Source organism: Eptatretus burgeri, chromosome 15 (genome assembly GCF_056783735.1).
Source record: "Eptatretus burgeri isolate ZD-2024b chromosome 15, Ebu_testis_v1, whole genome shotgun sequence".
NCBI lineage: Eukaryota > Metazoa > Chordata > Myxini > Myxiniformes > Myxinidae > Eptatretus > Eptatretus burgeri.
The window spans coordinates 19,561,717-19,585,860 of NC_140975.1; the positions used below are offsets into that span (position 1 = coordinate 19,561,717).

Genomic DNA, 24,144 nt, shown 5'->3' on the forward strand with positions numbered 1-24,144 from the left:
GTATTTATTTTCTTACATTTGAAACTCAAAATATGTTAAAATTAACTTTTAAGTCAAAACTTTTGTCAGTGATCGAAAAACAGTCCGGAAGTTACCGAAGATGCTATGACGTCACGTTCTCCGAAAACTTCGTGAACATTCAGAAACCGTGTAAACAATGGCGAGATGCGAATCAGAGAGTGATTTCAGCGGCGATGAAATTGATTGTTTTCATTCCGATATTGCCGAGCACGAGTTGGAGGATGATGGGAATTTATAATATGGAGCTTCTGGCCCCGAGCCATATAAATTTGAACAACTTGCAAGTGCCAGAAAACGGCCTATTTCGTGTACAAGTGGCAGGACTGACTGTCTGGAAGTTCACACTGACAGATTGGTTTGTAGATTTTCATTTTCTTGTTCAATGCATAAAATAATTTAAAGTTTGATTCGTCTGTGACTAGAAATAATAGTTTTTTTTAACCTTCTAGCAGCCTGGTGTTGGCTCAGTGGTTAGGGTGGTGGCTTGGGATCCGAGAGTCTTGAGTTCAAGCCCTGTCGGCCGCTGAATTAATACATGAGGGGGTTGACTCAGCCTGTCATCCTTCAGAGGTCGGCGGAATGAGTACCAGTTCCAGTGCGTGTACTGGTAGAGGGGCACTGCATCAGCGACACAGTCGCGCTTCAAGAAATGAGAGCTATCCCAGCAGCTAAGCTGCCATATGACCACCACCAACCCTCTCGTCACTCAAGTCAGAAATAGAATGAATCAATAATGGACTCAAATATGTTATACACCGTAGCCTTGGCGTTGAAGTCTTTCTGACAGCTGAGCTTGACCCCAGCGAAAGTGAACAGTCAGAACAAACCCCAACTTTCAAGAGACTGTTGTGGCATATCTATCTATAATTCCAGCAGTGTGTGTGTGTGACTGCTGTTTCACGACAACCACTGGTCCGGTCTAATTGAAACTTGCCAGCTATATTGCTGTGGTCCTGTGGACGTGCCCTTTCAAGGTTTGATATTAATCGGACAAGTGCTTCCCAAGTTATGGCCATTTATTTACCAACCAATGACAGGACACGTTGCTGCGTAGGCGTGGCCGATGGGGAAGAGGTTCTGTGTCACGTTCCCCATTACGGGTCACAATGTATGGACTTCCGGATAGTGTATTCTAATAATTTCTTGATTTCCTATGTGCATTTATAGATAAACACAATGCCCCAATCCAGTCGTCATTAACAAGAGAAAAGGAACGGCCTGTGTGGTTTTATTTTTTATTTGCACATACGTTTTTTTTTTTTCTCCTCTTCTCTTTGTTATTCCTTGCGGACATTGCGAAAAAGCAAAATACGTTGGCGCTAATTGAATAATTGGCCATTAAAACTAAATTGCGAATAATCGTAGGTGACAGTGGGAGAAGATGAAGCAGGAGCCAGCTGAGGAGGAGAAGGCTGAACGGTGGGCACAGCGTCACGCTTCAGTCTCACCTGAGCAGTTGTTTTGAAACCGAGCTTACTCGTTGCATTGCCTTCGTGATCCTCGGCTGTGAAATGGTCACTACAAATGACAAGTCTATCCAAAGGGTCCTCTTTACCCGTTTTCTTTGGGGGAAAATTCGCTTGTTTTGTTTGTACAAATCTTATCCACTGCCGGCGAATGTTTAATTCCTTCAGGAATCAGTGGGAGCGATTACCCGTTTTCCAGCCATTTTCGCAAAACATGATGACATACGTACGAGGCATGATGTACAAATATCCAAATAACTTTGTTCTACAATAATTCAAAATAAAAAAAGGATAATATAGACAGTTGCAAGCTCAAAAAAGCGAAAGAACGGCCTGCTCAACCGGACACTTCTTCAATGAGCGAGTGATCGTCCGCTTCGTTTTGGAGAACGTGACGTCACCATCCATGACGCACAAGTACCGTTCATGTGAAATTCAACATTAAAAAGACTAAGGAAAACAGCGACTGCTGCAGCGACTGAAGTTGGATGTTGCCAGAAACGATTTATCTATATTTTCCTGAAATTGAAATGAAAGTAATTGAAAAGGCACTTTCTTTCACATTAAGTGTACTTGTGTGTCATTATATGTATAGTTTGTACATTTTCTGTCAATGTAAGTCTGATTTTGAATTTAAAAAATGCGAATTAACAAAACAAAAATTTGGGTTATTTTTTTTTTTCCTTAAAATTGAGATAGCATAAAAACTTGACCGGATTGAGTGAAATTAGATACATTTCTGAATTCAGCATGCAAAAAACATAGAAGAGCCGTTGAGAAAACCTAGAACTTTGAAAAAAATATTTCAAATGCAGCCCAGTGTTAACAGCCTTATTTAATTATATCCTTATCAGGTGCATCCTCGGCCACCACGCTCCAAATTAGGTCTTGAGGTGTTTCTTGGGTTACCTCGCTGGGTCTGAAGCAAACATGTTTTTTGGCCTGTTCAACCATGCCTTGACTTGGAACAGGCTACAACAATTTCTTAATGATAAAGCCCCCCCCCCCACTCATTATTGATACCTAAAAATAAAATTTAAAAAAATAAAATAAAATAAAAATCGCTGGATACATTGCCTTGTTTATAAACGCCTGGAGATGCCAGTGTTCGTGCCTCGATTTAATTTCCGCATATGCCGTAACCTCGAGAATCTCTTCAACCAAGCTGAATTACAAAATTTTAGCTCCAGAATTGAACTTCACAGCAGTTCTGGCTGCTTAAGGTGTTCATTTGTCTGATTCGGACATAGCTAATGCTTGCCAAACCGGCTATCCTTATCAACCATTGACGTGGAGTGCTTGCTTGAGTGCTTAAGTCACTTGCCGAGAGCCCGACAGTTGATGGCGGTACAGTTTGTGTGCTGATCGGGATGTTCAGTTGGCAGTCGCTACAAGGTGGAGGTACATTTGTGGGTATATTTGGCTCTATAATTTCGGGACTCTCCACGGGTGTGTGTGTGTGTGTGTGTGTGTGTGTGTGTGTGTGTGTGTGTGTGTGTGTGTGTGTGTGTGTGTGTGTGTGTGTGTGTGTGTGTGTACACACCTTCGTGCACGGGCACCATGGTGGAAAAGTGTCATCCGGCATCTCGGAGGTTTTAACTTGTAACCTCAGCAGCGTACGAATAATCACGGTTTCCTTTGTCCTCGTGATAGTTTCGAAAGCAATTGGTTATTTTATAGGACTCGGAGCAATACTTTACAAAGGTCAAACGGTTTCTCTTTGTGAGTTAAAAAGCAAAAAAATTCATAACACCCGATTTCTGAGCCGTTTGCCATATTAACGTTTTATCAATTGCAGAGCCAAATTTTTCCCACCTGTCACACGCCGAGAGTGTGTGTGCGTGTGAGCGTGTGTGTGTGTGTGTGTGTGTGTGTGTGTGTGTGTGTGCGTGTGAGCGTGTGTGTGTGTGTGTGTGTGTGTGTGTGTGTGTGTGTGTGTGTGTGTGTGTTGAAGCATAACATTCTCTCCTAACTCCTTTACCCCCACTCAACCCCCTCATGCAGTGCATATATATATATATATATATATATATATATATATATATATATATATATATATATATATATATATATATATATATATATCTCTCTCACCCCCCGTGATTATGTCCGGACAGACCCTCCCCTCACGCTGCCTTCCATTTCCATGCTCACCCACCCCTCCTCGCCCCCCCCCTAATATTCCCATCAGTGAACCAACAGGTTGTATTTTTGTTAGTTGTAAATAAATCTAAGAACATCCAGCACAGAAAATAGTGGAAACAAGGCCTAACAATGCCTGCAATCCAATCTAATATGGAATTGCACCGCCATATGTACGGCTTGTTTCTCAGTGGCAGTTCGATGTACAATGTGGCAGTGGCTTCGTTCGATCGCTTCTGTGGCCTCTCTGGCTTCCTTACAACTTTCCCCTTTGCAGTGGCGCTTACATTTCCAATTTTGATTTATGCCGCTTTTTCCAATCCAAACTCACTATCAGGCAGGCAAACACCACAAAATTGGTAAACCAAGCAAGGCCTCATGGGAAGTTGATTTGTTAGCTTTACATCACCTTGCATGGTCGGTAGCTGAAATACATTTTTGCTCTTTGAGATCAAAATTATTTTCCTCTCTCCTTCTCCCCCTCTCCTTCCCTTTTCCTGTTCATTCATTCATTCATTCCTTTGCTTGTGTCCAATTGTTGCCCTATGATTGCCTTTACACCCTCTGTTATCTCGATTTTGCATAAAAACAAAAAATACAATGCACCCTTGTCCAAAGGAAGCAGTGCAGATTGGTATTGTTAATATGAAATAGGCAAAGCCTATAAACGGACGAAACCCATTGGAACCTTTAGAATTGCCCTTTAGCACCCATCAAGACAACATTTTCGAACCCTTTATAATTAAACACGGTGGATTAGAAAGGTTCTTCATTTTTGACGGATGGATGGAAGGACAGACAGATAGAAGGAAGGACATACTAGATATTGAAGCAGCTACAACGCTTAAAAATTAATAGTTGCCCATTGCTCAAATCAAATTTATGACTCCGTACAAAAACTATACAAGCAACCAATCAGATTACTCGATGCGTAGAGCCGAATCACATTACTGGGAGATATATAATAATTACTAGGTACCGTAAATAATGAAATTAAATGACATTCACTCACCGACAGCATCTGCTATGTGGTGAAGCTGCGAGGTTGTCAGGAACCAAACACCATCCTTCCTGGGAGACAAATTATGTTCTTCATTAGGATCTCTAATTCTGGTACTCTGCATGAAGGCAGATTTAGTGCTGCCAAAGCAGCCTCGTGGCAAGGTTATACTGGATGGTTTGTCATTGCCTTCTTTAGGGATGCAGTCTATCACATTCAAATTGACGGTAAAGAAATCGAATCATGGTACGCTGTTGCCATGGACGAGCCAAATAAGTGAGAAATCCAATAAACTTTTTTTTCACACTTTCTTGCATATACTGGAAGCAAAGAAACAGGAGTAATAAGCTAACATGTAAATAGGAGGGATTATAGAGGGCCAGCACCTTCAAAGAAAGAAGAGAGGTAAGGAATTAAATGAACAATGTGAGACAATTCCACCGACAGGAGAAACCACAGACTAAGCAATGAAGGTCAGTAAAAGATTGATAGGGCTAACAGGATAGCCTGGAGGTATGCACACCACCCTCTAAGCTGTCTAGCCTGGGTTTGAATCCCAACCCAGCGATAAACTGTCATCCTGGTGTTGCACAGGCAGGGTGATTCAGTAATGTGTGCCGTCCTTCGGATGGACGTTAAACTGGCATCCCATCTGCCGGCATTAGTTGGTGGATGTTAAAGATCCCACGGTGTCCTTCATGAAGAGTAAGCAAGCTATCACCAGCACCATGGTCAAATTCCTGCTGTAACAACAGCTGGGAGAGGGATGGCAAACTGCCCAGCATGAGCTCAAGCGAAGGCAGAACCAACATTCTGTAATACAGAGTATGGTACATCAGATTGGAAAAGCTTGATGTTCTGAAGGTTAGATGAAAGTAACTGGCAAGAAGTCAAAGTTTTTTTCTGTGATAAATCTCCTAAGTGCCACCCACCCAGATATTTGGTGAACCAGTAGACCCTCTTACAACGGAGGTACAAAGCATTCCTGAGAACGCTTTCAAAACCCACCAACCTGCGTTCCCTGCGCAGCGCTCCAAGGCGGGATAATGAGGCAACAGCATTCTTGTATACGTTTATTGCGAGGATCTCTAATTCAGTACTGCGTCCTGTGCAATGGGATTGAGGGAGACTGTAAGTGGGGCATGATCATGCAAATGCTATCCACTTGAAACCATCAAGTTTAAGGCGAGCATCAGGCCAACACAAGGGGCACACCATCCTTGAACTTGACTCCCCAATGCTCCTTTCACACCCCCCTCTCTCCCCCACCAACCAATCCTTCCCCAGCAGCAACAATTCTGACCTTCCAGGAGCTGCTGTAGTGCAAATTCTTGGAGACTGGCGAGGAGCTGACTTTCCTTCTGCATGCTGCCATGTTCTAGCGTAAGCAAATAGTTGCAAACCATCTGTACGACACAAATCCCACAAACTATCAACAAGATCGCCGATACGAAAGTCGAGCAATATGTTACAGCTCAGCAAGTATCCTCAACGTTCCAAACACTTGGCCCTCCCAAGTTTAACTTTCACTTCTCGAACACCACCTGGTAACTACAGCAAAATGGCTGAAAGATCTGGCCGAGGAAAACGGAAAAATTGGTGGTGATGGTACTCGGGTGATGCTGGGAATCGAGAGGGTAGAGCAAAGAGGAACAACGCTGAAGCAAGGACAACCCCTCTTCGTAGTCCTGGTGGAAGGGGAGTGAAGAATGGAAGAGAACCAAAAACCTAAAGAAGTGTCATAATGAAGGAGGCTTCAACAATGGGGCCTGATGTATGTTAAATGCTGAAAATACATTTCCTTCTCGACACAACCATTTAACAATTACATTTGGTTGCATGAACAAAATTACATCACTGTAGGCACTGTTGTTACACACTGAATTATTTCAGTCGACAAATGGGAAATCACTCCAAAAGTCATTATTTCTCAATAAAGGTCATACATAAGGTTCAAATCAAAGTATGTGTATTATAGTAATGAACTGCCACCAAATGGTGTGGGTATTAGGTGGGCAAAGGGAGGTTGACCCATGTGTTGTGGAGATACCTTTCTCTCGCTCCCCGGCTCGAAGATAAATTCTTCGGAAAACAGTTGCACCAAGAAACAGAAGTGTGAGAAAGTTGGGCCTGGAGGAGGAAGTTTGAGTGAAACATTCTTATATAGTCTATGTGATACAAGGTATGGGTGTGAGAAAAGAAGGCTACTGTAGCTCCGTTTAACCGGTGTACTCTTAGTGCGCGGTGACCTCACCATCCTCAACACTTCCAGCATGCCTCTGCGCCATTGCCACAAAGGCAGGACGCACAAACAGGTGGAGAATGTGGTTACGATACGCAGCACACGTGAGCACAGTGCATGCTCTATTCAAGATGTCATCACGACACTTGGGTCTGTCAACCTTGTCCACATTCAGCAGGACGCGTCCCTCCTTGGTAAGTGTCACCAAGCTCGAGTTCATCGCCAATGTCGAGAGTACGACGGCTTCGTGTGACTGAGCATCTTTTCAGAGACGTAGACACATAATACACCTCAAAAATCTCTGCAGACGGTCACCACTTATTTCATTTAGCAAACATATCAAAATGCAAAACGATGAACTCATTACTAAGTAGAATGGAAAAATGAAGCAAATCTTAAAAGACTTGTAAAGGATAAAGCCAGAGGACAATGGAGGTTAATAAAACATGTAAAATGGGCAGAGACCCAGCTTAGGTTGCATTGATAATAATCAGTCTAAATGGCAAAATAATTTTTTTTACCTGGGCATAAATTACCTGGCCAATCTTGCATGGCTCCAATCTTTGTGATCACAGTACGTAGGCAGCGGACATCATGGAGCAGGTCCGGTAGATGTACCCCACCTGCAGATTGAACGCAAGGGCTTTACAACACACACCTGTGTGGTGTCGTTGGATGTACCTTCGAGTAATTCTTGAGCCACAAATAGTCCCATCTCATGGGGTTGGACGGGGAGGGTTTTTTGCCCACATCTTTTATGAACCCGCTGGCCAAGCCTAACATTTTGACTAAGTAGGTTAGCACACAAGAAAAGACAATTTAAACCTAAATTATCCAAAATAATGTTACAAGATATATATTTATTACACTAATAATGGACCTTGCCTTCACTGTTGCAAGAGGTGGGGAAGAGGTGGTCGGAGGGTGCCTGGAGAAGTAGAGTGGTGAGTAGGGACCAGGGGGTTACCACCATGCCGTGCTGCTGCCGCAGTACTACGGAGTGTGCGAGGTGGTGCACGAGCACCCGCAGTGTGTCAGACAGACGCAGTGCCATGTGCCTGCTTCCCCACCAGGGAAAATAATAATATTGTTGTGGGAATGCCTTCGAGGGGGTAACTGTGCATAATATAGCAGTAGTTATTTCACATATTGCATGTGTTAGCATAAGCATGAGGTAATTAAATGTGATACAATATATGCATCGTTTTGTATGGAAAGATGGTGCCTTCTCCCCCCCCTGCCCCCATCCATGCGTGTGTCTTAACCCACCATCCTTTGACAAGACATTACGTTTGGGAGAGTAGCGCTGAGGACAAGACCGTGCCTGAATCCAGCACTTTCGCTTGGATGGCTAATTAGCGTGAACAGACGTACGGCACTGATCAGCGCACAGCCTGATTGGCTTGGGTGTTCCATTGGAGCAATTTATCGTGGTAAACAGGCCTGCAATCCGGCTCAAGGCAACAAAGTCAGTTGGTCAGCACGATCGCTTTGATGCTGTTCATTGGATTAGGACCAGGCAACTATGACACATCTGACTGTAACAATATAATTGTTCATTTGCCTTCAACACACTGAATGATGAAGCTCGTTGAATGTTTGGACAGATGCAGTCATGTCAAGTAATGCACTTTACCAACTGTGAGATAGAGCATCACCTTCCCACAAGTTTCAACAGATGCATTCAATAATAACAAGAAAAACAGCAATCAGAGATTGCAGACCCTTGCCAGGAATTGTTTTGTGTACTGGTGCGTTATGTAATTAACCAGAGTTGGAGTCAAAGCCACCCAATGCTCGCCTGTTTATACATTTATCGTTTTTAAAAGACTCGTCTAATAATTAATATTTTTTATAAACCATTGCAGTGAAGTCTGATCCAAATAATTTTAAAGCAATATATGTATTTGTATATTGCAATCAGTAACAAGAGCGCAAGTGAGCACAATATACGCCCGAACAAGAAGGTATATACAGAATTGTGCTACTACATGGAGAACAGCATCATGGTCACCATGGAAACCACTTTAGATGATGAACGTATGTCATGACACACCGTCTCCACAGTCTGTACCTCTGTACCAAATATGAAACGTGAAAGTTGAAAACTTTGGGAGTTAGAGTGTGGACAGGAATGGACGGACGGACGACCGGTATCACATAATACGCCCCGATGTGTATATATATATATATATATATATATATATATATATATATATATATATATATATATATATATATATATATATATATATATATCGGGCATATAAAAATAATGTGGTAGATAAAGACATTAGAAAGGAAAAAAAAATAACTTGCACCAAAAACTTTAACATTTTCACGCTCATGCTGACGCTCACGTCAGGGGTATCGCTATAGCTCTCTGTTCTTCGAACAGGCGAGCGAAAAAGGGACATAATTGGAACTGCCACTTTATAACTGCTGGCAGTGATGACCGGGTACCAAGACGTCCTGCTTTGATGCTTTGATTGGACACCTGACCCTGAGCCATGACGTTTTTTTAATTATTATTATTATTCAATTAAATTCAGAATGGTATCAAAATAAATTCAAATCAAATGGAAGACCAAATAGGTACAGTCCTGCATTGGATGGAGTAATCAGAAAGAACCCAAACAAGCAAAAAGCAAAGATGAAGTCATCAGGAGGAACCCGGATAGGATTCGCATTTCAGCTGCGGCGACTCGACCCTTAAACCCATCCAGGAACAGCCAAGTGAGCTTTATTCAACAACAAAAAAATAAATACTTCTGGCTGCCAAACCATGCTCCCGATGAAGTTGAAATTTAAAACATGTATTCCCCATCACTACTAGATCAAAATTGTGAAGTTTCACGTCAATTGATTAAGCGGTCCTAGAGAAAACATTATTTAATATTTTTCTTCAATCCAATATGGCTGCCAAGACTAGTACACCCAAGGCTTGGGGAAGATTTGTGTGAAGTTTCTCCTCGATCCGTCCAGCCGTTCTGGAGAATAAGATTTTTTTTATATGATTTGGGGTAAATCCAATGTGGCTGCCAAACCATGTGACTTATGACATCATAGATGAACTTTTTGTTCTTCATGGATAGGCAGTCATACGTGTAAAGTTTCACCTCAATCTGTTCAGCCACTTCAAAGAAGAAGATTTTTGAAGGTTTTTTTTTTTTTTTTAAACAATATGGCTGCCGAATCACTTTACCGATGACGTCAATTTTCTTCTGTGGACCATTTTATCCCCAGATGACCCTCAAAAATTTCATACTGATCACATGTAGTATTCTACAAAGGCAATTGTGGCATCATAACGAAGACACCTGTGATGTCATTAAAAATAAAATAAAAAACCACATCCCCCATGAGGAGTACTTGCCGTGTGCCAAGTTTCAATTTTTACCTTCATGTGGTTTCAGAGGTCCAAATGCACTCTGTATGTACGTTCAACACTGTGTATGTTTTTGGGTAAATTAGGTTTTTGGGTAAATGAGGGGGTAAATTTTTGAATTCATTTATTTTAAGCTCCAACCCACGGAATTCGTTGGAATAGTCGAGAAAACTCTTCTGGTGTTTTTATTTCAAATTCCAACAACATTTACCTCTCCCTCATCGACCTTGAAGTTTAGCCTCAGTTTCTCGAGGCAGCTGACATTAGAACGACGACGTATCGACCTGTGCTGAACTTTAAAACGCTCCTGTAATGTCCAATCGTCTCTTTTGATGTGATACGTCGATCTGTGTGTTTGTGTAATGTGTAATGTGTATTACTCGTTCTTCTCACCGCCCCCCTAACAATTTTTTTTTTCAGGGTGAAACTTCAAGGTCGATGAGGGAGGGTTAAATGTTGTCCGATTGGAAAAAAAAGTTCACCAGGAGAGTTTTCTCGACTATTCCAATGAATCCCGGAGGTTGGAGCTTAGAAAATCCGAAGTTGAGGAATAAGGAAGGACCACCCTAGTACTTAAGCCACTTGGTGAGCACTCTCCAGGCTGCTTGATTGTTCGCTTTGGTAAAAGTACCCGTGCTCTCAACGGAACAATGATTGGACAGACGTACGTTTCCGCCTGAGTTGGGCCCTGCAGTGCCGTGCAGTTGGTGTCACGGGAGGAGTCTCACTCACTTAAAATGTACAATTATATTTTTACAGGACATCGTTTTGTTTTACCTTTTTGTGTAATCTCCTTTTAATATAATCCACCTCTCACTTTGACATCAATACATATATAAAAATAATAAGGTCCATCCGAGCAGGTGTTTGCCATGATCTGGCTGTGAGGACCAGATATCGACGTTTTGTATTCTGTGCTTTGATATATTTTTAATTGAATTTTCCTAATTTCCCACTTGAATTCCTCTTTCAAAGAACTCTCTTTGAAGGTAAATCTTTGTGTTTGTCATTATTATGTATTTTCTGCGTTTGTGTGTATGTATATAAACTGTATTACCATAACGGAAGTGTGTGTGTGTGTGTGTGTGTGTGTGTGTGTGTGTGTGTGTGTGTGTGTGTGTGTGTGTGTGTGTGTGTGTGTGTGTGTGTGTGTGTGTGTGTGTGTGTGTGTGTGTGTGTGTGTGTGTGTGTGTGTGTGTGTGTGTGTGTGTGTGTGTGTGTGTGTGTGTGTGTGTGTGTGTGTGTGTGTCATTGATTGGTATCTTCATATGTGGGTTTCAGAATGTGGAATGGAGTCCTCCAAGAGTAGACTTTATTTCAGTAAGGGGTCACCATTGATGGACCGAGTTGTGAAGTTTTCTGTTTTCAAAGTTTTGCACCAAGGGCTCTTTTCAGGATCGTCACTGAGCCCCGGATAGCTTCCAACTGTAGTTCATTTGTAGTAATATTCCCAGGGATGGATTTTCATATATCTGAGGTTCTTCTTCATCACTGGTTCAACTTTGGCATTCTTCAACTTTCAGGATCTTTTCACTTCATGCTTGAGGTCTTGTTATTTGGTCATTTTCTTGATTTCTGCACCGTTAGTCCAAAATCACTGGTATTAATATCTCAATTAGCAATGCCTTCTTCTCTATTTTGTACTTAAGTATGATATTTGGTCGCAATGCTTTGTTTTCAATGTTCACGCCCAATGGGATCATTTGGTCGTACGTGAGCGGTACTTCAATGTTTTCAGTGATTACTTTTGGTTAATTATCCCAAAAAAATTCTGGAAGTGAAATATCAAAGTTTTTGCAGATGTGCCAGCAGATTACTTTACAAACTCTGTTGTGTCATGTGTACAGCTGTTCTGACATGAGCTTTTTTTTGTGTTCGGTCATTAAGCGTCACGTATCATTCTCTTTCCTAACCCCACCTCTACCACTCACCTGTCTTTTTTCCTCCTCCCCCCCCCCCACACTTCTCTCTCACTCTGTCCCCTCCTAATAAAATGCAGCACTCTACTTCCACACCTATGTCTGTCTCTCTCTGTCTCTCTTTTCTCACCCCCCGCCGCAGTGAATAACGATTGGTGAGGTGTCACTCTCCTCACCTCCCCCCTTTCTCGTTCTCCCCTCTCCCTTCCTAGCTCCCCCTTCTTCATCCTCTCTGCCTCCCCAACCCCCTCCCTTTATTGTCCCCATCAGCGAAAAGATTGGTTGTATTTGCTAGTTATCAATAAAACATTCTACATGAGTAGTCGCTCCTGTGGTGAAAGTTTAGTCTCAATCCAACAAGCAGTTGTGACGAAAAACACTAAAGAAAAAAACACTAAAAACACAAACAAACAAACGGACGCAAATACAACACCCTCTCCTTCAGTAAGGGTAATAAATGAAAAGAAAAGACTTGAACAAGTATGTTTTGTGGGAGACTCAGGATATCTGATCTGCAGCTACTTCAAACAAATATATCCAAGCTCCTTAAAAAGGAATAATAAAAACCACCAATAATTATCTAAGACTTGACCACAAATATCACCTTTTCTTCATTCTAAACTCTTGGTAAACTAAACATCACAAGTTGTATAACTCAAAGAGGGTTGCGTTAAAGGAAACTGACAATATCAATGCATGAGTCTTCAAACAGACTTTTCTGTGCCTCATGGTCGCAGGGATTCTTTACCAAGTATCAGTCAACCTTTAGGAAGCGTTCACCCTTGAAAATGTGAATTTTATACCAATGTCTTGCCCTGAGCCTAAGTGAGAGGCATCCTGGATTAAGGAACAATATGGGTAAACATGACTTGGAACCTTGAACATCTCATGCAGAGATAAAAAACCCTTCAGGACCAGACAGCTCAGATCAAACTCTCCACTAAAATATTATGCTTTTCAGCATAATAAACTACGATAGGATAAGGGGCCAGAACTTGAGAGTGAAGAAGAGGAAAGTAAAGATGACATTAGGGTAAGGGTCTTTCACTCAAAAGGGTAGACAGGTTTAAACTGGAATTACAAAGGTACATACAAGTAGTGGGGATAGAGGGGTACGTGGATATTGGCAAATGTTCACAGGCATGATGGGACTAGGTGCCTCCTCCTGCATCGAAGTTCCTTGTATAACTTGTAAACCAATGAATGTTGGTGTGATATGTGACTCACCGAGGTGTCATGCTGAAGGGTGTGATGTCCAGACGGCCAGAAATAAAGCTTTTGAGAGACATGGGTGGGTGGAAGTAGACAAAGACCGAACCGTAGTCATTCTGCAGGATCCTGTGAGCTTTCAGCAGGCCCTGCCTCGTGGGTAAAGGAGAACAAACAAGTTCCAACTAGAAAGAGCAATGGAAGATCGCAGACCCTCACCAGGACTGGTTTTGTGTGTGCAGGTGTGTAGGCGATGCATTGATCAGGTCAGGTCAGGTATGGGAGCATGTGCCAGAACAGCGCGTCGCTGCGTCCACTTTCCGCCGGTACTCCAGGGGCCTCCGTCTGGCCATCCCCCAGGCAGATGCCAGGCCCATCCCCATCTCCTTGAGATGATGGTCAACCTGCTGCAACCATGAGGCACGTGGTCGGCCCACTGGCCTCCTCCACTCATGAGACTCCCTCGCTGAGAGAATCTGGTGAGCAGGATCAGCGTCAGGAAAACGAGCCACATGTCCATACAGCCGCAGCTGACGCTCACGGACTATGCAGGTAACAAATCTCATCCGAGTCTCTCTCAGCAACCGCTCGTTGGACACAAAATCCGACCAGCGATAGCCAAGGATTCTCCGAAGAGACCTGGTACCAAAGGAATTAAGTCTCCGTCTCAGATCCTTGGTCAAAGTCCAAGTCTCGCACCCATAGAGCAAGACTGGAAGTACCAAGGACCTGAAGACTCGGACTTTCGTCCTCCCGCACAGGTACCGGCAGCGCCACACCCCATGATCCAGTGAATCCATGACTCCCCAGGCCCGACCCAGACGTCTATTGACCTCCGGCTCACAACCTGCGGAGACATGAATATCACTGCCAAGGTAAGTGAATCTATCCACGACCTCAACATCCTCACCACAAACAGACACAGACAGGACAGCAGCATCCAAGATGTCACCGAAAGCCTGGATCTTTGTTTTGACCCAAGAAATCCGTAATCCCAACGGCTCCGACTCCTCATTCAGCACCTCGAGGGCCCCCAAGAGGATGTCTAAAGTCTCCGCAAAGATGACTGCATCATCTGCAAAATCAAGGTCCGAGATCTTGACATTGCCAAACGATGCACCGCAACTTGATCTCTCCGACATCCTCCCAAAAATCCAGTCCATACAAGTGCTGAAAAGTGTGGGGGCAAGTACACATCCCTGACGAACTCCAGTAACAACTGGAAATAAGTCAGAGGCGGTACCACCACACTTCACAGCACTCTCAGTACCAGAGTAGAGTTCAGACATCAGATCGATCAGTTTCGGTGGCACCCCACGAAGACCAAGAATCCTCCAGAGGACATCCCGATTCACTGAATCGAACGCTTTACAGAGATCAACATAGGCTGCAAGCAGCCCCTGCCGAAACTCTCGTCTGCGTTCAGTGAGGACACAAAGAGCAAGGATACGGTCAATCGTTGACCTCTTTGGTGTAAAGCCTGACTGCTCTGGACGCTGGTGCTCAAGCAGATGGTGGCGAACCCTATCAAGAATTATCCGAGCAAAGACCTTGCCCGGCACTGAGAGCAGCGTCACCCCTCGGTAGTTGTTGCAGTCTTGGCGATCACCCTTCCCTTTCCAGAGAGGGACAACAAGGCCCCTCTTCCAGTCAGTTGGGATGATGCCTGTGTTCCAGGCAGAGCACAAAACTGCATGCAACGACGCGAGTGCAGCATTTCCACCAGCCTTGAGAAGTTCAGCATGGATGCCACAGATCCCTGGAGCTTTGCCCCGTTTCAACTGGTTCACCGCAGCCCGTGTTTCCACAAGCGATGGTGGACCACAGTTGATTCGAGGGTCAGCAACAGGGATTGTAACACCCTTGACGTCCAACTCGACAGCTGGGGGATCAGCCTGGTACAACCGCTCAAAGTAACCGGCCCAGCGGGCCTTCACTTCAGACTCCTCTGTCAAGAGCCTACCACTCTCTGCTCGAACTGCAGTGCTCCGAGGGATGGGCTTGGATGAACGTAATGCGCGAATTCCCCTGTAAGCGGGACGAGAATCACCTGTCCACAGGTGATGCTCTACCCCCTCACAGATTCCTCGCACATAGGCCTCCTTGTCCACCCTCAGTGCACGTACAGTTTTACGCCTCAGCTCCCTGAACAGCTCAGCTCTGCCATTCAGCCTGGCCCTGCGACTCTAGTCAATGGTATCCAGTGTCCCTTGAGAGACAAAATTCTTCTTTGCCCTGCGGTGAACTCCAAGGCATCCACCGGCAACATCAAGGACGGTGGTCTTGAAGGTGCTCCACAACTCTTCAGGACCCCCCAAAGCACCCAGACCCCCAAGTGTCCACTCAGCCTGTTCGCAAACTCCTCAGCTACTCTCTCATCCCTGAGCTTGGCAACATCCAGCCTAGGCTGGGATGGTACCATTCTCCAGGATTTAAGGTGCAGCTTTAGAGTTGCTACAACAAGCCTGTGGTCAGTATTGAGGAACTGAGCACTCCGGTAGACCCTGCAGTTCTGGATCATCCTCCAACGACCGTCAATGAGGACATGGTCAATCTCCTTTGCCACACCGCCAGCGTTGGAATACCAAGTCCAGCGATGAGCTTGCGGGCGCTGAAACCATGAACCAGCCACCCTAAGTCCATGACTTCTTGCAAAGTCAAGGAACTTAGTGCTATTCTGGTTCATAGTTCCTGACCCATGGGGACCAACACACACCTCATAACCATCCCTATCAGTTCCAGTCGATGCATTGAAATCCCCCAAGACTAGAAGTGTATCTCGTCTGGGGCACTGATCAACCACAGACTCGAGTGTGGCGTAGAATGCATCCTTCACGGTGAGATCACTCGCCTCAGTCGGAGCATAAATAGAGACCAGGGAAATGACACCTAAGGAGTGACGAATCCTTAATCTCATAATACGCTCGTTGACCGGTGTTACCTCAATTATCATTGGGGTCAGCTTATTGGACACAGCTACAGCAACTCCTTGGGTATGGTAACCATCAGAGCGACCAGACCAATAGTAGGTGTAACCACCCACCATTATCTCGCCGCAATCCGGTCTCCGAACCTCAGAGAGAGCTGCAATCCCGATGTCCAAACGCTTGAGCTCAGATGATAACAGAGACAGGTGATCATCCTCTCTTAGGGATAGGACATTCCAGGCACCCACCCGAAGGGACCGCCTCAGGTTAACCCAAGGAGACCGCCGTCTGGTGGACGACACCTCAGCACCACTCCGACACACTCTCCCGCAATCTGACCCAGGGATGTTACCCCGTGGTTTCCCTCCTATCAAAGATTGGGGGTCCCGAAGGCTTTGCCCCAATCCCATCATCCGGTGAGCTGCCCTGCGAAGGGAAGCTGCACAGGAGGTACTCCCACGGAGTGGGTTTTCAGATTTTTTTGCGTTTTTGCGTTTTGCGGAATGAAGCGTTTTACGGTGGCTGGAGTGCAAATCCTGCCACCAACCTCCTAATAAGAAGTAACCCAACTGCAGGAGGACGTCCGCAGACACAGTTGGGCACTAGATATGGATGGCCGTTGGCTCACAAGGAGCTCCTCCGCCCTTTGATGATGATGGTTTATGATGCATTGATGATGCAGGTTTATGTTCATACAGACCTTATTAGTTTCATTGTGCAGGCTGAGTCAAAAGTCTCGAAACGGAAACAGGAAGGACAGGAAAAGACAAAACAAACTTTCCTCTGTTTCCAAACTTTTGACTCACCCTGTATAGATTCACACAGGCTCTAATCTTATGGACTTTATGAAAAAAAAACACATTTCTAATAGATCATAATTTATAGATACTCACATCTTAATAATTCGTCCTTTATCGAGTATTCGCATTCTAGTTGTGCGTACTTTTTAGGTGGAGTCACATATAATACTAATTGTATATACGGTTATGAATTTGGGGATTCGATTGCACACAACATTCAGGTTCCTTTAGTCAGCTATGTCGATAAGTGCTTGTTCCCTAGATAGCTCACCTTCCAGTGTTTAAATGTTTAGAAATCGATTTAATAGTTAGCGATCACGAAACAATGGAGACGTCCCTCCCCCTCTTCTGCAAAGAGGAAGAAGAGCCCTTTCGTCCCGTGATTCATGACGTCAACTCCCTCCCGCCCGTGGTTGAGCAGGGGATGGATCACGAGGGCATGAGTCACGCCCGGCGCGTGGGAGGGGGGCGGAGAAGGATAAGAGGAGATCCTTTCTTTGTTCGAGGAGAGTGCTGCGTCGTTCAGCAGGCCTTCGGGTCCTGTTTGGCATGGGTTAGGGTTGAGGCCTTCGGAAGCTTTTTGCTTCTGCAGACGGGCTTTCAGTAGAGCTTTGGCTCCTGTTTGAAAGCTTTGTGAAGGCTTTCTGCTTTGGTTGTTCAGCAGGCCTTCGGGTCCTGCTCGGTTCGAGTGGGTGGTGGCTCAGTGGGCCTTCAGCTTCTGCTTGGCTCGGTAGACTTCTTGGAGAGCTGCTTTGTTTGAGAGAGAGTTGAGCCGGTTGCTCGGCTCAAGCTGCGAGTGGTGGCTTCTTCTTCTTGGTTTGTGGCGCTCTTTGTTCTCCGTTTGGTTCACGGCTTGGTGCGACGCATCGACCTCTTCTTGGAGGTGGTTCCTCGAGGAAGCGACGCATCGACGGGAAGGATCGGCGCCTCGTCTCACCAGCACGTGTTGAGAAGCGCGGGAGGATTCGTGGGAGCTCGGGAAGGATCGCGGCTCACGGCGATTGGATCCAGCTCGCTCTCGCTAGAGCCCGGGTCAGAACAACTTGAAGACCACACGAGGTGGAGAGGTTCGAGATAGGCTCTGGGTTTCAGCTCACCTGTCCTCCGAGCTGGAGCTCGTTATTAAAGGCATCAGCCACCATTTCTTGGGTGTGTGTGTGTGCATACGTGTGTCTGTGGGCCCGCCTTACAAGTAGGAAATTAAGTGCTTTGTGTGCAGTAAATGTTTGCATTGCATTTCGTATAGTCAGTATAGTTCTGCTTTTACGTGCTTCCCTAGTTCCCCATTATTTTTAATAAATACCCCAATTGTTAAATGTTTTCAGCTCGTCGCGTCGATTCCTTCATTGACTGAGCATTTCGTGTGTTGGTAATTAGAAAGCTGTTGGTTTGCCGTATAAGGGGGACATTTGGACCGACGGTTCTCGGTGATTAAGCCGCTCAGAATCGCGCATGGGACAGGATCGCCTCAGCGGTTTGTTTCCGTACGAGTTCCGTCGAGGGTGGAATACCCCGGTAGTTGGATCACGTGGGTATTTAGGTACATTGAAGATTGGCAATCGACCCTACCCCACGTGGTCTGCGTATTTCGGTTCTTGTACAAGGACTCGTCGACTCGGACTTATCTGGGCGGTGATCTATATTCCGGGCGATCGGTCGGGCCGACTCGACTTGCGGCTCCATTCAGAAGGGTCGGTTCGCGGCCGACCCCGGCACCGTAACAATACTTTAACCCTTCATTAGTCCCAATGAGGTGTTTTGGCACCCCGCATTTTTTTACATTTTTAAAAAATAGTAACATTATATGCATTTTCGCATTGGGGTGTGTATACACCCCACCAGACTAACCACGTTTGAATGACACAGCAGACCAACGCAGTGTTAAAGGAAGTACTCAGTTTAAAAAAAAGAGATAGTGTCGTACTGGCTACCACCAGGTGGCATTTGTGGCCTACATTTGCACATCATGTGTGGACGGACAGACAAACTAAAAAGATAGATTTCATGCATAGCACGCAAAATCCCCCCAAAAATAGTTTCCATGGAAACAGCAATTTCGAAAATTTGACTCATCAAGTGTTTTACATGATTGACTGTAATGCATAACAAATTTGGCTGATACATTTTCTAATTGCTGCCTAATACATTTTTCTTGACCAAGTTTGACCAAATGTATATCCATATACTACACATGGGCACAGATAAGCTGCCAAAGTTTAAATTTGATATCTTGAAAAAAGGTTTTAAGGTTATGGCAAGGTTCGACATTAACGGTTTCCTGGTCAAGCAACCTCATTATCGTACCTTGAACATGCATTTGAATAACAATTTGATCCAGGGGTAAGTGGGGTGCACATGCTGCTTGGTGGATGTGTTATAGCTAAGTTAAGATGTGCATGATTTAATGAATTATCATATAATAGAATGTGTGATGGGAGTTGTAACAATGTGATAATACATTAAATCCTCTAGCAAGTAGTCTGATTAGTGATGTTGCATTGATGGGTTGACTAACCGCCTGGACGAAACTGAGGTTGTGGATATACTGATGGAGGTAATCTACTGATGTGGATCCGTGGCCGAGTTTGTGGACCCGCCATTTGGAGAGGTTCTGGGCTGAAAGGATCAAAACCTCTAGGAAGAACGATGCCCATCTGATGTTCCATACAGTCGGGAAACCATTCAATTTCTTACAGGTTCAGGGAACTATGTTTACTTACTTACTTTAGATAAGGGAACTATGTTTTGAGGTTTACAATTTAAATGAAGCTGAATGTAGGATGTTGTGAAATTAACATCATTTACAGAAATCCTTTAAATTATATGATATTTTAGGAATAGCCCCGATACTGCACAAATAAGTGTGTGTGTGTGTGTGTGTGTGTGTGTGTGTGTGTGTGTGTGTGTGTGTGTGTGTGTGTGTGTGTGTGTGTGTGTGTGTGTGTGTGTGTGTGTGTGTGTGTGTGTGTGTGTGTGTGTGTGTGTGTGTGTGTGTGTGTGTGTGTGTGTGTGTCGCTCAAGCCCATGATTATATATGGCCCTTCGTGAAACTAACCGTGTATTCAACCTGAATGAACATGTACCTTGCTCAACACTCACATCACCATTAATGAACAAGTTATGATTGTCAATTGGAATAGTGGTTGTGCTCAGTGACAATAATTCATTTTCAACATCCAAAGTAACGCCGAGTCAGAAACTCTCTCACTCTCACACACCTGTCTGTCTATCTCTCTGTCTCTGTCTCGTATTCTTCTGCCTTTCAAGCAATGGTGAGTTATCTTGATCAGATGTCGATTTTCTACCAATACCTATAACCTTAACTTATATATGTTACCAAGTGCTGTTATTCATTCCTTTGCTTTTTCTTGCAACGTTGAAATTATAGTTAGCTTATATCGGGTTTTTTAGAAATAGGCATTTGTTGTCTCTTCATGAATCTTTGTAATAGGCATGTGTATGCATTTTGCAGCTATTGGTGTGTATAATTATCCATTTGTTGCAGTGAAAGTTATTCCGAAAACGAGTGAAAATTTTTTTTTCTTTTCCGGGCAACCAAAATTTTGAAATGGTTGCCCTGACAAAAAAAAAAGTTAGTGTTGAGCACTGGTTATGGTAGTTACTCATAAATTCACAAAAAGTCCCATTTGATGATAATGGGGTGAAATCGTCATCGAAACTGATGACACGTCAAAGTGGCTAAATTGATTTTTTTCTGATTTTTGTGACCCAATATGCAAACCCTGTTCAAATTTCAAGTTAATCGGATGAAAATTGATGATTTTATGTGATCTTGATCTTTTGACCTCAAAAAAAATGTTTCTGGGTTTTGATTGGTGAACCAATTCAGTGACTCAGTCTGACAAACCAGCAGAGTACCCAGCCCCCAGGTGGGTGAAGATTACACATTACTTGCTGAAAAAGTATAGTCTGTGCACTGAAAGAAAAAAAAAAAGATAGATGTTCGTGTGCTGTGCATCGAAAGGTCTACAGGTCGAAGGGGTATAAAAGTCTTCAGGTATAAAGGGTCAAAAGGTCGAAAAGGTAGGTTCCAATAGTACATAATTAAAATGTAGTCATGGTCCAATAATAAGTAATTAATGGAGTGTACGCAGTTCAACTCATGTTCAAACAGTACGTAATTAATAGACATACATGGGTCGACAGAGGCTTCACCTCGATGAGGGTTCAGAATCCACACGTTTTTCAGATATATATATATATATATATATATATATATATATATATATATATATATATATATATATTACACTAGTCGTAATGCCCGGCGTTGCTCGGGCAAGCAATAAAGCCCGGTATTGCCCGGGCTTTCTTGCAAATTTCCTGAATAGCTGTTAGCGGTTAGGGGTTAGCGGTTAGGGGTTAGCGTTAGGGGTTATGGTTAGGGTTAGCGTTGCAGTTAGGGTTAGGGTAGCCAACCCTAACACTAACCCAAACCCTAACCCTAACCCTAACAGCTTGGCGTAGTGGAGGTAAACAGCACCCGGGGCAAAGTGGAAATTTGCGTCCCCCATAGGCCTTAAACTTGAGTAGATTTGAATGGAAAACCCCATAAGGGATATCGATTTATCGATTTTTTCGAATATCGGAAGTGTTATGGAAAAAATTTATAGCCAATGACCTAAGTTGGACCAAAAGCCATAATCGTACCTTATTTGAATGGAATCCGTTGGAGTTTGTGAAAATGCAACAAAACGAGTTTTGAGGGGCCTCTTAAGGAAGACAATAATATCATTAGTATATGTGCCAAATCTTGTTTCATTTCATGCAGTAACAAAAATCTGATGGTGGAACAAAGAAAGGGGCGTGCCGAAATATATATATATATATATATATATATATATATATATATATATATATATATATATATATATATATATATATATATATATATATATATATATATATATATATATATATATATATATATATATATATATATATATATGTTGTTGTTGCTGTTGTTCGTCTTTCGGCTGCTCCCGTTAGGGGTCGCCACAGCGGATCATCCGTTATGATCCGCATACTGATTTGGCACAGGTTTTACGCCGGATGCCCTTCCTGACGCAACCCTGGTCGCCTCTTACGACACAAGGATAAGGATTGGGTTTCGCCATGATTCCGGGCTGCCCGACACACTCTCATCGTGCGGCCCAGCACAGAGCTCCCGTCCTCAAGCGATCCTCCAACCCAAGCCTCCGAGTAGCCGGATTACAGGCGCACGCCACGACGCCCGGTATATATATACATATATATATATATATACATATATATATATATATATATATATATATATATATATATATATATATATATATATATATATATATATATATATATATATATATATACACACACACACACACACACACACACACACACACACATATATACATATATACATACACACACATATATACATACACACACATATATACATACAGGGTGTCCTAAAAATTTACTCACTCTTTAAATGATAATAAATGCGTTGTTTATTGACTTAGAAACAAGATGCGAATACATTTTTTGGGACACCCTGTGTATATATATATATATATATAGTCAATTGGATGAACATTGACAAGTTATGTGACCTTGACCTTAAAAACAATAGGCCTGAAACTCGGAATAAAATTGCAACCTGGAGGCAACCGATACAAACCCACAAACAAGCAGACAGACAGACAGAATAACACACCAGACCAACCAATATACTTGTGAATCTTCAATTTTTCAAGTAACAAACACACCTAAATGCAATACCCTCTGGCGAGGGTAGTAATAGTCTAAAAACAGCTCTTACTCTTCAAAACAAAAGGCGATACAATTGCCATCACAAGCAAAGACTGTCCAGTGTCAGGTGTTCCATTCCATGCAAAAGCCACAACTCACAGACGTCGACTCCTTGGGCTTCGGAACACCGACAAGTTCTCGGGCGTACAGGTTCTCCTCAAGAATGCGCTCGTAGCTGATGCTGACTGGCACAAGAAGAGCATCAAACACCTGCGCCCTCAACAATGGCTCCATCACAATGCTCAGCAATCCTGTCAGGAAAGAACAAAGGTCACAAAAAGTTATTTTCGATAGTAAGATTAAAAGTGAAAAGGGTTGAGATACAAAAACGAGAAACAAGTTCACAATCAGAAGAAAATAAGAGTATCAAGTGCGACAAATAAGAGGCAATCGACATTTAACGCATAGATGGGCCAACGCTATTTTGGGCCAAAACTCTTCAATGGAAAACAATGAACAGCTCGTCAAATTTAACAAATGTGTGTCAAAACCAAGATACCCTCACAGTACCGAGTTTTGGAGACAGAGATTTGTTTGATCGGCTGCGGGTGCCTTCCAGGAAAAACTCAAGCGGAGCATCACCATTCTGTATAGCAAGAGAAAGCATTAGATCAGATAATGAACCGTACTCTATACAGAGCGTCGGTGCTGCTGAAGCAGTTTATATGACTAGGGTTACAATCCTGGACGGGTCGCCACTCTGACACAGGAAGTCAGGGTAAGAATTTGGAATTTGGCCAGAGTGCCAGCGATAGCTCGCCTACTCTTCACGAAGGACTTCAAGGAATCTTTAACGTCTACCAAGTAATTCCGGCAGACTGGATGCCAATTAAAGGTCCATCCGAGGGACGGCACACACATTGATGAATCACCTTGTCTGTGAAACACCAGGATGACAGTTTATAGTTAGGCCGAGATTTTAACAAATGCCAAACAGCTTAGACGTGCGTGTGCGTACCTCTGGTCTAGGTCTAGGCCATCCTTCCAGCCCAAAGCATGAGGAGGTAAGGAAAGCAATGCTTCCCATATTCTTTTTTTTTTTTTTTTAAACCTTTGCTTTCTCTTCCAATATGCTTCTTCATAGTCAGTGTCCACAAAAACATAATTCACCTGCCGTCACCCTAAAAGTCACCACTTTTAAAAAAAAAAGTTACCCCAGAAGGCGCGAGGCTGGTGCACGGTTTAAACACACTTTTTATTTAAGAACACGCAAAAA

General features: G+C 43.6%; 1 protein-coding gene across 9 annotated transcripts in view; it reads right to left on the reverse strand.

Annotated features, from left to right (window-relative positions):
* The window catches only part of GNPAT (glyceronephosphate O-acyltransferase), a 60,353-nt gene that overhangs the window by 3,054 nt on the left and 33,155 nt on the right, over positions 1-24,144 (reverse strand). For 8 of the 9 annotated variants that reach the window (XM_085857436.1, XM_085857435.1, XM_085857442.1 and 5 more), the window contains 11 exons: positions 23,439-23,514; positions 23,028-23,179; positions 13,406-13,536; positions 7,757-7,932; positions 7,408-7,494; positions 6,884-7,132; positions 6,680-6,759; positions 6,174-6,317; positions 5,933-6,035; positions 5,642-5,735; positions 4,642-4,700 (listed from right to left, as the gene is read on the reverse strand). In XM_085857436.1, the coding sequence (XP_085713562.1) occupies positions 4,642-4,700; positions 5,642-5,735; positions 5,933-6,035; positions 6,174-6,317; positions 6,680-6,759; positions 6,884-7,132; positions 7,408-7,494; positions 7,757-7,932; positions 13,406-13,536; positions 23,028-23,179; positions 23,439-23,514 (1,351 nt within the window). The remainder of the gene's footprint in view (positions 1-4,641; positions 4,701-5,641; positions 5,736-5,932; positions 6,036-6,173; positions 6,318-6,679; positions 6,760-6,883; positions 7,133-7,407; positions 7,495-7,756; positions 7,933-13,405; positions 13,537-23,027; positions 23,180-23,438; positions 23,515-24,144) is intronic. The other variant, XM_085857437.1, reaches the window with a different exon arrangement.